The 17,398-nt window shown below is 31.2% G+C and overlaps 1 protein-coding gene across 4 annotated transcripts in view; it reads right to left on the reverse strand.

The window, feature by feature from the left end:
- The window catches only part of LOC136986981 (neurogenic protein mastermind-like), a 74,275-nt gene that overhangs the window by 45,717 nt on the left and 11,160 nt on the right, over positions 1-17,398 (reverse strand). The window contains exon 1 of one of the 4 annotated variants that reach the window (XM_067284611.1): positions 7,011-7,173. The exons of 2 other annotated variants lie outside the window; for them this stretch is intronic. In XM_067284611.1, the coding sequence (XP_067140712.1) occupies positions 7,011-7,043 (33 nt within the window). In that variant the 5' untranslated portion in view covers positions 7,044-7,173. Of the gene's footprint in view, positions 1-813; positions 947-7,010; positions 7,174-17,398 lie in introns of those variants that run through there. One more of the 4 variants, XM_067284613.1, reaches the window with a different exon arrangement.

Genomic DNA, 17,398 nt, shown 5'->3' on the forward strand with positions numbered 1-17,398 from the left:
AAAAATTAATTTAAAATATTTTTTGATATAATTTTAAAATTTGATAAATTATTAATCTAATATTAATTAAATATAGTAACAATGATAATATAGTTGTTGATAACGATGATAATGCGTTAATTACAGAGCGATTTAGGCGTACAGCTACAGAAAAAATTCGAATTTTAAGCATTTTATATCGAAATAAATTATAAATTTAGAAATAATTTGCATAAATTATCTATTTTTACATTTAAAAATAAGAAAAAATGAAGGGATTTTCCTCGTTAAAGCGTTTTCATGATAATCTAAGGCACTTCTACGAACAGAAAAAGCACTTCGATTGCGTTTTTCCTCGTTAATTACGTTTAAAATTTCTTAATAATTACGTTTATAAACTTCGAAATAACCCAATTAAGTTAATTATAATTAAATTTATGGAAGGGACGAGGGAGAAAGGGAGAAAAATTGAGAGTAACTTGAGGTATTTTGCCTGTAAAAAATGATAAATTTGTAGTCTGGTGATGTAGAAAAATATAATCTAATTTATAATATAAACTTTATATAAATTATTGGATGTAACCAGATTTACAAGTTATCATTCATCGTCTTTCTACCCCCCGTATCAACTTCTCCTACACCGCTATTTCCTGTATCATATATTTACAGCGCTTACCCCCTATCAAAGAGCCTATGGGCAGGCACGTAACGCTCGCTACCTATCCAGTTTCCTCGACTCTACGCATCGACTTCCCCTTTATAAAACAGCGGGGGACGTTATATCGAGGTTTCTATCAACTCTTTATCAAAGTTAGGCGAGTTTTACACACTTACCTCACTCATGGACGGGACCGCTGTTACGCTGGGTTTTGATGTGTTACGGTCGAGCTAAGTGTTGGCGACCAAAGCGTAAACACAATGACGATAAAGTCCACGCCGGCGCACGAGGAAAAAAAAAACCTTAACATAACGTTCTTTATCTGTTACATTCGTCATTGGTTTCTTTATCTGCCGTTATCACTCGATTCAGAGACTTGTTAATAGGACCTAGTACTTTAATTGCGCGCTTTTCTGAGGTAGTGACGTTACTGGTGACGTTGTTTTCTTTGTATTTACTTTTTATTCGATAATAACACAGAAAGTATGAGGTTTAATTGTTTATAAATTTTTCGATTTTGCGTGTTGTGTAATGCTTCGTATCGCTGTATCTATCGCTTGTGTAGTAATTTACATAAGCGCTTGTATTATGTTGCTTCACAGACACTCGTACAGAATTGTATCTTATACACAGTATAATACAAAACTTTTTACTTTTATAGTGCTTCACAGTACTTGTATTGTGTATTTACTACTCGTATAGCGCTTCACAATGCTTATATAGTGTAATTAGTGCTTGTATTTTATACGTTTATATCAAATGAATCGTTTTATATAAGATTAAATTGTGTATTACTGTATAGTGCTTCATTTACGCTTATATAATACTACAGTATACATATATTGTCGCATTTATTATATGTATAGTGTATCAGATACGTGCATCAAACTATTATAAATAATTAAAGCACTATACAAGTGGTCTGATAAGCGTTTAATTCTAATACATAACGTTGCATAATCCTACACGTGTGTAATAATTACACATAGGATGTAGTACTTATATTAATCTACTATAAGGATATAAAATATTAATTATATAAAGTTCTAAGATGTTAATGCTAATTATATATATATATATTTATTTATTTATATTGTACAATCTTATAAACTAATTTATAGTAAATTCTATATTGTAAGCACTACAATGCGCTCTATAATTTTCTATTGTGCTTGAAGGCTAAAAAGTATACTTAAATTCACGAATTTACATGAAGAAAACAGAATTTTCAAAATTAAAACCATAATAAAATTGAGTTAATTGGTGAATAGTTAATTACAATTAAGGAATACAGATAACCAGTAAAGAATACCTTAATCACAATGAACGAATAAAGAATTATCTTAATTACAATTAACTAGTGAAGAAGGTAAAGAATTATTTTCGTTTGTTACTTGAAACTTACTAATTTCCGATGATTCTTCAATATTTAGCGATGGGGACGGGGTATAATTTCGGGTACGATCCAGTGGATTTATTAATTAATAAGTCCACTGGAAAGGTATGTTTTGAATTGATTTATCAAACACCCGATTTGAGTCACGATTTCCATGTATCTCGGGTGACTTTTATGTTCTTCTTCACGCTGTGGAAGGTGTGATATATTTGTGCATGGGGTTCCTTAACCTGTACTTTTGTCATCTTATACAGATTTATACCCGGTTTAATTTAGCCTATTTACATAGCCTAATTAATTAGGCTATTTAAATTCTAATTTAGTTACACAGACCTACATTTAAATGGGCCTCCAATAAACGAATTTGATCAATTTTAAGAGCCAACCGCGCTGAAAATATTTGGAAATTTTGCTTTAAATTTGGTTCTATTTGTCTAATTAACTTTATTAAAATATTCTAATTACAATTAAATTTACTACATATGTATATTGTGTTTTTCCCTTGGAAAAATTCTTAAATATTTAAGCTTTAAAACCCGAGGGTATAAACAAATTAAAGGGGGTAATTTGTTTAGTACAATAGGTAATTAAATGAAGTTCCGTTAAATTAGATTTAATAAAATGTTTAATGTAATTAAAAATAATTTTAATTAACTGAATTAAAATTAAATTAAACGCAATATGAAAAACTATAAGAGATGAATTTATTGATATTCACCACTTTAATTGAGATAATCAGACCCGGATAGAGGGGGTGGAATTTTGGGGTCCCTTCGTATCCCAGATGAAGGGGAAGGAATGAAATTTTATTTGTATTTCAGCGGAAGGGGGAAAATGGAATTCTAGACCCCTTTAATCCCAGGGAAGGAATGGAATTTTGGGCCTCTTTAATTCCAGATAGAAGAGGCCCTATGCAAGGATAAACTTGTGAGGCCTCTTTTATGTTAGTTTATGCAATACAAAGTTCATATTACACTTATACAAAGTTCTGAATCTTAGTTCTTGATCCTAGGTCTTGAAGTATCAAAAGCATATATTTGTGAGTGCCTGAGGCTCCTAAAAACGCGAGGTCCTAGGCAAAATCTGTCGACTCAAACTAGTCAATTCGAACGTTTAGCAAAGCTACAAAATTTGTATGTTTGTCTGTACGTCGTGTATCAACTTCGTGCTCATTATTTGTTTGCCTCTAAATTTGCACTAAATCGAGTTTGGTACTAAACCGAAGTATTTCAAATAGTAAGGATCATACATAAGAATGAAGTCCACACACGAGTATAAGTTTGGGGGCATTGAAGTCACGTGATTTGGTGATAATGTGGTTTGCAATGCAAATTCGTACATTCACAAACACTGAAGGATTTTCTACTTAATATTTATAGAGGAGATTAGTTCACAAGTATTAGTAGCGCTATTTGGGAGGGCGCTAAATCGAGCTTTGATTGTGTACACACACAGAACCTGATAGAAGTGAAAATGAGGTTTATGTATGCCATAAATTCGGGGTTTCACTCCTTTCCAAAAGCCACGTAATCTATAAAGGATTAAATTTTGGGGCTCTCTTTGTCTTCTCTGTCTATAAAAGAGTAAACTTTCGAGGCCTCTTTCTCTTTGCTTATAAAAGGTTAAATTTTGGGAATCTGGTTAACTAATTTTTGTATGAAATACTGAACATTTGTGATGATATTTATGCATTTTCAGAAAAGGAAAGATGATATTTATTTAGACTTTTGAAGCTACTGACGGTGTGATAAGTTATGCAGGTCCCTAGGGCACGGTTGAATTTGCGAGGCCCCTTTAAGCTTATATAATATGACGCCGATCTTTGATACTTACACAAAGACTGAATTCCAAGTACTGAACCAAAACATGCGTATATTTGTACGTGTTTGGAGCCTCCAAACGCAGACACCTAGATGAATTCTGAAGTAAATTATAACACTTTAGATCGTGTGAAGCCCTATAAGAGCGTTGACTTTCGAGGGCCTTTTATATAAGCTTATATAATACAAAACCACTTTGAAACAATCCTTGATACTGTATAATGTCAAGGATCTTTTCTAGAACTAATGCTGGACTAAGATTAAGAGTAAACATATTTGTGTGTTTGAGGCCCTAAATGCACGAAAAGCCAGATATTGGTACTCTCTCAGTGGAGATTTTAGAACCGTGGATTTTCGAGGCCCCTTATTTATGAGTTTGTATAGGCCTAATGTAAAACCCTTTCACACGATCCTTAATACTTGATACTTAGGATCCTAGACCTTAATAATTTAAAATCTAGGATCTGAGCAAGTACTGAACTCAATACAGAGTATGGAAAAGCGTATATTTGGACTTGTCTGAGGCCTCAAAGTCGTAAGCATAAGCAGCTGAGGCTTTTATGATTACTTTCAGAATCTAACACACTTTATAAATTATTTAATAAATCATTTTAATAATTTCTTAACATAAAAAATAAGGTTAAAAAATGTAATCTAAAGACTTAATTATGTAATTTAAGTGTGACGTAATTTATAAAGCAGAAAATTTGCAGGTAATTAGTAAATTATAATTAAATTAACTTCACCCATTTATTAATTTGCTTACCATGATTTTCTATTATTTTTCGTAAGTTTAATCGCTGTATCTGGGTATAAAGTTGTATATAGTAGCTTATACTTAATAATTATTATGTTTTTATGGCACTCAATATACATTTTAACGTAATTTTTTAAACTGGGATGCTTCACAAATGAAGTGATGCTGCAAACATTCAAAACGTGGAAGGAAGCGCGTGTAAATTTACTGATAAAGTAGCCATTTTTTTAATGGTATACACAACAAAAAAAGCAAAAACATGGTCATGTTTGATTCATTTTCGACATAGTTTTGTGTGGTTAAACATAGAGGCCAAAGAAGTAAGTGTCGAGAGTGCAAGCTGTGCAACTCATAGATCTACTTTATGCCCCGGGAAGGGACCTAGAAACCGGATTACAAAGAAAGAATGGAAGCGAATACTTTTCATTCTTTTATATAGAGAACCTTCGCCATTGATAGAAATGATCTAAACGGAAATACTTTAGGGAGGGGATTGGAATTTGATTCTAATCGTGTGTAAACAATCGCTCAATCTTGCGACGTATCTTAACCTTACGCAACTTAGAGAATATCTTTTTCTTTAAATAATTTCTAAACAAAATTACTAGTAAATTTTTATGGGAAATTAAAATATAGAGAGTTTTATTTAACATTTACATAAATTTTATTACTGATTAAGGGCCCTATTAAATTATAATTAATTAATTTTGATGTGCATATTTACACAAAGAAGAATCATGTGAAGTTTGCGCATCCAAAAGTTACTGTTTAAAATAATTTTTAAGCAAAATTTCTTATATAAATAACAAAAATATAAAGTTTTATTCAATACGAACATACAGTGGCGCGTTATAACTTCGTGGGGCCCAGGCGAATTCGAATTAACGGGCCTCGTGTAAGTTACAGTATTGACTTCAAACATTTTTCTTCGAAAGAATTTGGAAGGAATATTTTCTTATACAAGATTGGTTTGGGGCTTCCTATTGGTGGGGTGCCCAGTCAACTGTTGTTTTTTGTCCATAGGATAAAGCGCCACTTTTTCCATTGATTTGCAGCAGCTTATTAACGGGGGAGCGACCGTAGCGCTAAAAAAACATCAAGTGTCAAGTGATACAAATTGTTTGAACGAGAATAAGATTCTCGTTATCATGATAAATGATTATAGCAGGAAAAAAACACATTTACAGCAATTTTGAGGCGATTTTTTTTACAGATTTGACCCATTTGGGGGTGTTATTTACATATTGAAAGGCAATTGTAACATAATTCGTAGAGTATTAAAATATTATATAAATGGTTTACCGTTGACAGTGGCATTACAGAGCCAGTAAAATACTTAAAAATATTACTTACATACTTTAAACGGGCCCAGATAGAGGCAAGAGGGCCCACTTGACCTCAAACACAGACGTGAATAAATATATTTTTAATTAGTACAGTTTTATTAAATGATAAATTAATATCAACAGGGCTTTAGAGGGATAAGAAGAGGTCCTAGCTAGTCACAAATGTAAGGCCATCCTTCCTAAAATAAAAAGAAATTTTAAAAAAATACATAAATAGGCCCTATCAATAAACCAAAAAATAGATTTTTTTCCTCATCAGCTAACTAAATTAAATTAAATTTTATATTATTTTGGGACCTTTCTGTGTTTGGGACATAAACGAAGTGTTTAAAGAAAACCTCCATACAACGGCCATATTTTAGTCAGTGGCCGCTGTTCACAGGTTTGGCTGTACAATATTTCTTAAAATAATTAAAATTTACATTTAAAACTACACAAATTATACGAATTTACAAAGTGTAAACCTAAGTAAAATATTCAAAAAGAATTTATAAATTTATTTATTTTTCTTTATCAGCTAAGAATGTCATCGCATCATTACATATACAAATCTAACTGTTTAAAATAAAATAAAAAAAATACTTTTTAATTATAAATAACTCGAAATGTATTTAGATGCTCTAAATACATTTTTACGTATATAAACATTTATTTAGAGCATTTATTTAATAATAAACACAAAGTCTTGATTCTAAAATTAGATACAATGCAGCTTACAGTGTTAAAAACACATCTAAAGTCAGATTTCTAAATAAATAAATTAAAAAATTATAATTATAGATTATTATTGGCTCTGGAATCTCTACAAAATAATAATTAAAATTAAAAAAATAATATTAATAATAAAAGAAAATTGATTTATCTTTAAACTAAAGCAAGGTGCTTTCAAGGTGAGAAACCTCACTTCATTAAAACCGAATTTATATTTTTTAAATTAACAGAAAGGATTTATTGCGACTTAGTTTTAATTAAATAGAATTATTCGATTCAAATTAACTACTGACAAAAGTATTATTATTATTATTTATTTTTTTTTTATAGGTGAAAAATTCACTTGAGTCACGAAACGTTTTGCCTGGACTGCCATCCATCAGTGTGTTCCATTGAATGAAACCAGACCGAAGTAACTCGATATGTGTTGAATGTTGTCGAATCTTTCTTTTCCTTTATAGTTTTTCTGGTTTCATTCAAGCAGCGAAACGATTCAGCTGTGAACTTCACCAACGTTTTCGACTTAGCCAACTTCTCAACCACGCAACAGCACGCTCTTAAAATATATATTGGGTATACATTACACCCCGCATTGATATAGAAAACAGAAACACAGATTTTATACTTTTTCTTTTGTTTCCTGGCTTATTCTGTCGCTCAACAATACATTTAAACGTATATTTAATAAATACAGCTGTCGTAATCGTTGTACAAAGTACGGTTGAGTTACAATGTACGAGTTCGTCACCGTAGCTCTGGCATTAATTATGTTGTAACCGTGGTAAGAAATTCGAAAATTTAGTTGGTTTTTAAACAGTAGAACATATTCTGATCTCCCAAAAATAAGTAAATTATGTAATTTCCAGTATATATCGGCCCTAATGAGACAGAAAATATGGAATTGTCTTGCTGTGTATATTACAATAGCCAGGCCTAGATAGAAGGAAACAATGGCGTGTCCTGAGAAAATACTCCTAAATTTAGGAATATTCTCGGTGAAAAATGATTTTATTACAAAAATTTTAATTTATTAATGAAAAATTCTATCTTATTTACACATTTTTATGGCTTGGGTGAGGGTAGAGGCCCACATTTATGAATGACCGAGCGCCGTCTCGCCTCTTTCAACCGCCATATTTTATTTTTTAAGGGAATAAATTTCAAATTTCTTAATTTATAAATGAGAAAAGCAGGTTTATTATATTGCTCAATAAAACTAGTATAATGTGCAATTAATATACGCGTGTATAATTGACGCTGAAAATGGCCGAGCGCAGTGACGAAATCTGTCTTATTTACTGGCATCAACTGTACTTTATTGTTTCTAGGAAAAGAAGAAATTTGAAAATTTATTTAGTTGCGAATGAGTAGAGCACGTTTTCTAGTTTATTTTCTTTTTAGGGTGCACGTTTCATTATTTCATGGAGTTAACCAGGCAGAACCAGGAAGCGACACACCTGCCGTCTTGCGGGCAAACTGCCAAGCTAATCATTTCGGTAGTGTACATTTTGTAAACAACCGAGTTCGTGACGTCAGAGAATGCTCTTAATGCCCGCCTGCACTAATGTGCCTAACACGCCAGTTTACCTAATCCTAAGTGTCAAAAAAGTTTTATGGTATCCGCGCGCCGTTTGATCCTGGCATAGTTAAAAGCATGCTGGTGTGGAAGTATGTAAACTTAATCTAGTAAAATTCATATTTATTTTTTAAAAATTTCCTCTCAATCTGTAAAATCTGTATCCATATTGTTAATATATAAACTTACGTAGGTCTTAGGAGGGTGGAAGGCTCAGAAAATGTGTTTAATCAGTAGGGAGTATACAGTCAGTACGTCCTTTTTTTTTTTTTAATGAATTAATCATCATTCCGTAACTCAGAATGTAGTCTACATTATAAATTTTTATATGAATAATATAATATATGGAAAATTATGGGAGTATCATTGATAAATGTATATAGTCTGCAATGTTTTCAAACAATATGGGGCCCTTTAGTTACGTGAAACGGACTTCGTACTTCTACAGATGACGGCAATAGAGCCATCTGGTTGACCCTCGAGTACAAAGAGGCCCCAAATATAAAAAACAGTGATATAAATTAAAGTTTCATTTAAAAAACGTCTCGAGCGTGTTATTTGTTTGGCTGATTTTTTTTTATTTCACATATTTTATGACTTTCAGAGAGGGGTGACTTCTGGCTCAAATTTGTGAGTGGCCCGTGCTCCTCCCTGTCTGGCCATTCACAAAATTCCGAAGATCTTTTGGGGAGGTAGAATGAAACTAGTAAGGGTTTGAGTCACTCGCAGATATTCTCCTTATGGCTTCCGGAGGGGGTGCCACATTCTTGCCCACACTTCTACGTTGCCTGAGCCTTTTTTTTTCATTCTCTCTCAATTATTTCATTTCTTTTGGGAAGTAGAATGCAACTGGTAAGGGCTTGAACCACTCTCGAATAAACTCCTTATGGTTTCAGAGCGGTGCCACATTCTTGGCTCACATTTCTGAGTTGCCTGAGCCTTTTTTAATCTACCTCCGAATTTCATTGAAATTATTACTTTTTTAATATTCTTTAACTATTTTCCAAGCTTGCATTTAAAGAATTAGTGAGCATTTAATAAAATTTAAATAATTTTAATCGACGTATCTTTTTATTGTAATTAGAGAAATCCATATTAATTATGATAAATGAATGTAATTAATTTTTTTAAAAATTCTGAATAAATAATACTTTTCAGAGAATTAAAGGCTTGTTAGAATTAACTTATAGATCATGCGAATGTTCTTACAATTACATAAGATGATTTAATTCGTATGCCTTATGTGAAGGATGTTAAGTGTGAGTTAATTGTGTCGGCAGAACGTGTTTATTCTTTCATTTTACTTCTCAGAATCCCAACCTTTGCTTTTTAAAAAGCGTTTGTACATGATGGTCGCGCCGTTGCGTCTGACAGACGGTTGCTATTGGCGCCAGATGGCTTTTGGTGACCGTTACGAAACCGTTCCCCCCCATTTTCGGCAATCGTGCTCGCTTCATTCACTAAAATGGTTCCAACCTACGCTAGTTTGGCGGAGTTTACCAGCCCTCCGAAGGGATCAACCGAAGAAAAATGGAAAATATATTCAAGATAAAACTATGCCAATTACAGGCGATAGGCGTTATGGTCAATTAATAACCTTAAAATTGATATATTTAATTATTAACGCAGTTTACATTCAGATCTAAGCGAGCCATTCAACAAAATGGTTCCAACCAGAGGGGAGGAACCGGGGATTTTTCCCCGGATCCGGGGAAAATTAGGGCCCCGTAGCGATTCCTACTCTATAAAGTAATGTATTTTTAGTAACAGAAAATAAAATCTTTTAAGACCCGCTTTTATTAATAAAGAAGGGGCCCGGCTGAGAAGCAGGAGGGCCCAATCCACCCCAGGCCTCATGCAGTCTCTCGAGGGTCCGAGCTCCAAATTAATTCGTGACTTTTTCTAGCTTCAGATAAACGAAGCGATGCAAAATGCAAAGTGTAAAATATACCTAAAGTAAATGAACCTAAAGTATTGATCGGCACAGTTTCCTGATTAATTGAAAGTATTAAAAATGTAAATATTAAGTTCATAAAGTTTATATTGTGTCAGTAAAACAGCTCCAGTTGACAACAATTCGTGAAGTTTCCCAGCTTCAGAAGGATGAGAAAGAAAGAGCAATATCTGAAGTTGTAAAGATTATATTCAAGATAAAGTACCATTGATCGGCACTTTCATGATCAGCTTAAAATTAATTAGAATTTATAGCATTTTTTCTGTGTTAAAGCTCGTATTTGCCTTAATCTGCCAAAGAGAGGTGCCACTCAGAAGGACTTTCTACAGGAAACTGGCACTTATTTAGCTGTACAAACGTGACGAAAATCCGGAAAACTCCACGTGTCAACCCACGACCATCCACATGTTCAGTGGTTTCCTCCATTCGACCACTAGTAATAATATAATGTAGTTTAGCCTGGTATAGTTGATTCTATCTTCATCTGTGAAGGGATTAAGATGGAGTAAATGAACTTAGAAAAAGGTATTCATCTAGTTATCGCTTATTATTTTAATATAATTTAAATATTTTATTATATAATGCTTCTATCGGTACAGTGTTAAACGATCTGCTTTTCATCCTCTTTTAATTGGAAACTGTAAATTTAAATCCGAAAGATGTAATTAGCTCTTAATGATGTTTACGCTAGGATATAAATCTGCCAACACTTTTTTCGGAGATTAATTTTATAGTTTAAAGCATGGGTGAATCCATCGAAACGTTATCTACATTTTGACCTAAATGTAAACAAACTGTAAACGGATATACTTATGAAATATTAAACGTTTATCATCATCCAATATTATAATCAAAATGAAGATTACATGACGATTCGAGTAATCGAAATATCTGATTAAACGAGAGGAGACAAGATAAAATGCTTCATAATTTCGTTTATAAGAAATCTAATATTATAAACTGTGCTATTTCCTAGATTTTTCTTCAAATTTCATCAACAGAGATTAAATTTAAGCTATTATGTAAAGGATTTAGTATACCCTCGCTTTACGACCGCTCGCTTTTCTAACGCTATGAATGAGAGAAATTCTGTATTTAATTACTGTAGTACTTCTATGAATCATCCCTTTATGGAATTATAAATAAAGAAAAATTCTAAATATATAAGAATGTGATCTCAATTTAAGACATTGAGCCTATGGGAAATTATAGTTCGATTTACGACGATTTGCTGATTATCGTCGTTTTTCATAGAGCCATTCGGGTCGTAAAACGGGGTTCTAATGTATGACCCGAGTATAAATAAAGTCTTAATTATTTAGAGATCGTTAAAGCATCATATGATACACTAAATGAAACAAGATATTAATGTAATGATCAATCTTTTCTTAAAGATGCTAGCCATTTTCTGTTTCTCCTCGTTGCATCTCTAGGTTAATATTTAACTTACAAATAATGTTAAGTCCGGTTATTAACTAAAATTTAGCCGCAACATCTTCTTTATCTGATAAATTTGTTGGCCCAAAAATCAGTTAACCGTTGCGAAGACTAAACTGCAATTAATTAACTGAATTAACTTTAAAATACAAATAATTCAGCGACGTTTAGAGTCACGTTTCCACCAATTTTGCTGTTGTTAAAAAGATTCGATTTACGGGTGATTCATACTCACAAGTGTGTCTGGAACACGCAACAAAGCACGGTCAACTGACTTTTGAACCACCTTCTACCTCGAGAGAGACCTGGATCAGAGACAAACGCAACGCCCACCTCTCTCCAGAAGCCATAAAAATATAGAAATAAAATCAACAAAATAAAATTTATCACTTTCATACCATGTTTTTTTTTTTTAATGTAAAACACACGTGAGGAGGCCCACGGGAATACAAAGAGAGGGCCTTTTGATTCAAACCTAAATACATAGGGCTTTAAATTTTGGAGGCCTTTCTGAGTCCCGCACCTTTGCTACCTGGGCCTTAATGCGTTACATAATAATGTAAATTATTAAATTTTTTTATTTTTTTTGATTTATAAAATTAATAATTATTTTAAAACTAAAAACAAAGCACAATGAATACGAATTTGATTAGGTATTAAGTTACTAGAAATGCCATAAATCCATTCCAAGAACAGGTTTGTTTCGATTGAATTATATCTAAATGCTTTTAAGATAACAATCAGAATTGAGAGAACAATTTTTATTATATTCTATTTTTTTTACTTGTAAAATCAATTAACACTAAAAATCACTTTAAGTGTGCTTAATTTGAAAACAATTTCAAGTCTTTCAGTATAAGCTATGCAATATCTAATCATCCATAGTATTAATGGCTACCCAATGGTACAGGGGTGAGTGTAGGTTTGAAATTTCTAGTTAGCCCCTTTAATAACGGTACTGCATATAGCAATTGCATAGCAAATTAGACAATTTATACAAAATACCGAAGTCAAAAGATACTTTTCAAAGCAAGCAATTTTGTATTTTTAGAAGAAAAGAGCGTCTAAAGATCGAATCATCTAGTGTTTAATTGTGTTATGAGTATGCGCGAAGAACACTCGGAATTGTTTTAGTGTTTTTCCTTCAAATTACGCATATATTTAAGTATATTTTAGTCTATTATTGGAGGATTTTTACTGTTTTCGAAGAGACTTTTAAAAAATTTTTTACAAGTTAGTTTTTAGATGGGAAAAGATGGACTCCATTAGTGTTTAACTGTATTCCTCCGGCACGAAAAATACATAATAAAAAGACTCTAAATTATTTTTTTTTACTCAAATTACGTACATTTAAATATCAGTTAAATTTGAAATCTTAGCTTATTTGTTAAATAAAATAATAATAACAGGAATATATAGGCTTATATATAGCCTATATATAAAGAATTTTTTTAATGATAGTGAGCCTGTTATTAATTTAATAAGCGATTTTATTATCATAAAAAATATATTTTCCTATCAGAAAATCAAGCCCAAATCGTGTTACTAATCAAATAATCGGGCTACATTTTGGCTAATAAAATATACAAATGCTACGTAATTTGGACTAAAGTAGGCGATTTAATACAAGATGGCGTCTTAATCGCTTTCTTTCAGTCAAATTATCGTAGTATTTATATTATTTAATTAGCCAAAATGTAGCATGATAATAAATCCCGCTTGATTATTTGATTAATAATTTTTAATAATAAATTTATTGTTATTACCCATTTAAACATTTATTTATATAATTAATAATTTATTAAAAATTATTTATTTATTTTTCTCTGCGAGCCTGTTGACCGTTGTTATATAGAAACGTTTTCACGTTTTTTAAACTAAAAATAATAATTATTATTATTATAAACAGATATATCGTAAGAACTATTTATAATTCCAATTTATACAATAATAAAATCGCAATAAATATTTAAATATTTTAATAAAGGGGTATAAAAAAATCGATATTTTTACACTATCATCTCATATCTTTGGCTGACTATTATCCATGACTTTCGCTTTCACTCCTCTCTCTTTCATATAGCCTGAGGGGGGAGTGTTCTACTCCTCCTTTTCATTCATTGGTTCAATAGCCTATAACCGGCTCACCTTAATATATAATATGTCAATGTGCCAATTTTTTATATATATATATTGCATAAATATGGGATATCTATGGGATAAAATCTCACTAAAATTCGGTTAATTTTAATATGAAAAATAAGATATTCAAGTTTAAGCAATATTTTTTAATATAAATTTAAATTTAAAGCCATTTATACAAAATGACTTTGAGCGATCTTCAAGAGCGCGTAGTCCTGTAACTACTGTACTTAATAATATCATTTAGTTTGGCAAATTTTATTACTAAAATTAGTGTATTTGTCAATTATAAACAATAAAATAACATTCACATTTAAACAATACCTTTTATATAACATTTAAATAAAAAAAAATGGCTTTGAGCGGTGTTTAAGTGCGCATAGCCCTATAACTACTGTGCTTAATAATACGTGTTTTAAAAACAAAAATTATATAAATTCTTAAATACTAAGCACGTTTATTAATAGACTTAATATATAAATCGTGATTTCACGATAACTAGAATCTACAACAAAAATCAAAATGGCCGAAGTTTCGGGAAATCATTACCAAAGCGTGCTCGTGTTTTTTCTTCATCCATTTCTACTGAATTAACGTACAGTACGTGTATCTTTATGTCTAAATATATTCATGTATAATTGGTTAATATTGCGGGTTCTGGGGCCTTAACAAACCAAAGACTACCGAGCCAGCTTAGCTATAGGAACAGGTTGCGAGTTGTTATATGGTGTATGGGTTGAGGAAGGTATTCACATGATAACACTGTAGCAAGTAATGTATAATTATACAGAATTTTAAACACGCATTAAAATAAAATTCGGGATAAAAATTTACTTAAAAAGTTGTTAGAAGACCATTATAATCTTTACAATTCGCCCTTTCACACAGTGGTGTCGGCTTTCTTTTGTATGCTCTTCCCCGCTTAAAAAACATTCTAAATGTCTCTCTGGCTTTGGTATTTTAAAAAATTATAACTTGGATAACTTTTTTAAAAAAAACTCACAAGTCTCCACCTACGAAAAGAGCCTTAAAAAAATTTTATAAAGTAAAAATATCGTCGACTCTGCTCTGTGATCTTTTATTCTTGAAGTGTGACGAGTTCAAATTTTGTGTTTGCCTTATTTAATTATAAATTTTTCCAGAATTATAAACTATTTATTGAATAACTTACTTATTTAATGAATAGTTAAGAAGATTTTTTTATATATCTAATTATACATTAAATGTACAATGATATATTTTAAATACAAGAACATGTACACTAATTTAGTAGAAATCTTCGTATAAGAACCGATTATGCACGAGAATATAATCAATTCAAGCGATATTAAATATAAATATAACATTATCAGCACTCGATACATCAAATCAAAGTGATTTACTATCTTAAATAAATTAAAATTAAAAAACAGGAAAAAGAAAAAAAAACACCCCTAAACGTTTGAAAGAATTCTATCCGAACCACTTGAAATTACAGAAGTTGAGACGTTCAAGCAACGAAGAATTGAAATTTTGTTGACAGATCTTGACAGCTGTCGCCAGTCGACAGAAAATGTCTCCATTTCAGTGGGATGTTAGGTTATTAAGGTGTCAAGACTGGGTTTGTCAAGTTGCAGCTGGAATGGTAATTGAACTGTAACGGAGCATAGTGCATCCGAGGACTTAATGCAATTCAGGAAATATAGAGATATACAATTGCCCAAAGTCTATTTTAGTATTAAAACACTCTTCCTGTAAGATCTACCTTGATGCGAGTGATGCTCACCCGACCGTATAATGGTGCTGAAAAGGTAGTTTACAGAAATAGTGAAGATCAGTTAATAAATGAATGCTGTTATTCATCCGTATCGCTGCTTGTTTGCTGCATTTATATAGGTTACTAGCAACCTATCATGCATATAAAGCGTGTAACTGAATGGTGTTGATATCCTTAAACATCTTTAAATTGCTATCAAATTCTTCCTTAAAGTATAGCCCATAGCAAATTTTGCTATTTTTAATAAAAATTCTACAGAGATTTTATACCAAAGATTATTTCGAGAGAAATCTTTATTAAGAGAAGGGTATTTAACATATAAAAAATTTAATAAATCAATTTAAAATAACATAATAAAAATATATAAAAATCATAAAATAGCGTATATAATAAAATATTGTCTGCAGCAACTTGTATTGTTGTACAAATTATTATAAAGACTTTCTGTAAGAAAAATATTCTTTGTAATACTTTTTTATACGAAGAATATTATAGACTATGTAATATTATAGATAATAAAGTATTAAAGAATATTTTTCTTACAGAAAGCATTATAATCACAGAGTGTGTTATAGAGGATATTTTATATTTTACAAATTTCTTACTACATTTTATAGAATATATTTTTAAAAATTTTCTTATAATATAATAAAACACTACCTTTCACATTATTATATCTTTCATTTTCTATAATAAAAATTAAGAAAAATTATTATGTAGAAAGTGTTACTAAAAAGCATATTTAACCCATTCTTTAAGAGTAATTTAATAATTAAACATTTATAAAATTGAATTTATAAGTAAATTAATGTAATATAACTACATAATTCTACACATTATCATATGTTAGAGAGAAAGAAAAAACTGAGCAGAGCAAATTGGTTAAGTTGTTAACTAATTATGATATTTTTTAATGAGAAAACAACCAGGAAGTAATTTGATTAAATTATATACAGATTATTGCCTGACATCCTCATTTCTTATCTTGAAAATCAAGATTTATTTATGATATTATTACGACATAGATTTCAATGAATAATTGCTTTTACTTTTATCCTTTGTTTTGATTATTTTCATCACAATTCCTTTGAATGGCAAATATTTATTTATTTAAAAACAATGTGTTAACCACATCCAGATATGGCTCCCTATCTAGGATTGGTTTATAAAAAACTAAATTTTGAGAAACCTTTATGGCTGGGGGACCACAAAACTTAGCCTTATATGAAAAAGTTCCTACAGTGGTACTTTATAACTTCATGGGGTGCAGGCAAATTTGAATTAGGGGGCCCCATATTCGGTGTTGACTTAAAACATTTTCCTTCGAGAGAATTTTTCGGGGAAATATTTTCTTATGAAAGATTGGTTTGGAGTCCCTGTTGGTGGGTCCCCAGGCAATTGCCCTTTTTGCCTATAGAATAATGCATCGCTGGGTTCTTAGCATCAGAATTTAATATTATAATTGGAAAGTGATGCTGAAGGACAAGACCATTTAAGTTTTTTCGAGGCCCAGGCCAAATTTATTTAGAGGTATTATACAAAAGTAAAAATAGATCCGTTCATGAGTATTCGTTTACGCTTTACGAGGATGGCGCTAATTAGCAAGGCGCTATATCGAGGTTTAATATTTTATACATTGAGGCCTAAAAGTAGGCCCAGATTAGCCTTTATAAATGTAATACAAAGTAAGGTTTATTCGAAGTCCCGCATGATCTGAACGAAATTTACAGTACAACTTGTTCAGGACGGACCCTTTACGAAACAAAAACCTGACTAAACTAAAAATATATCTTGTAACGAAACGAATTGTTAATTTCAAGCCGGAAACCTGTCTAACGCGGAAACGAGATTTTTTTGGAGATACTA

Source organism: Centruroides vittatus, unplaced genomic scaffold, assembly GCF_030686945.1.
Source record: "Centruroides vittatus isolate TY-2023 unplaced genomic scaffold, ASM3068694v2 scaffold_1431, whole genome shotgun sequence".
Lineage (NCBI taxonomy): Eukaryota > Metazoa > Arthropoda > Arachnida > Scorpiones > Buthidae > Centruroides > Centruroides vittatus.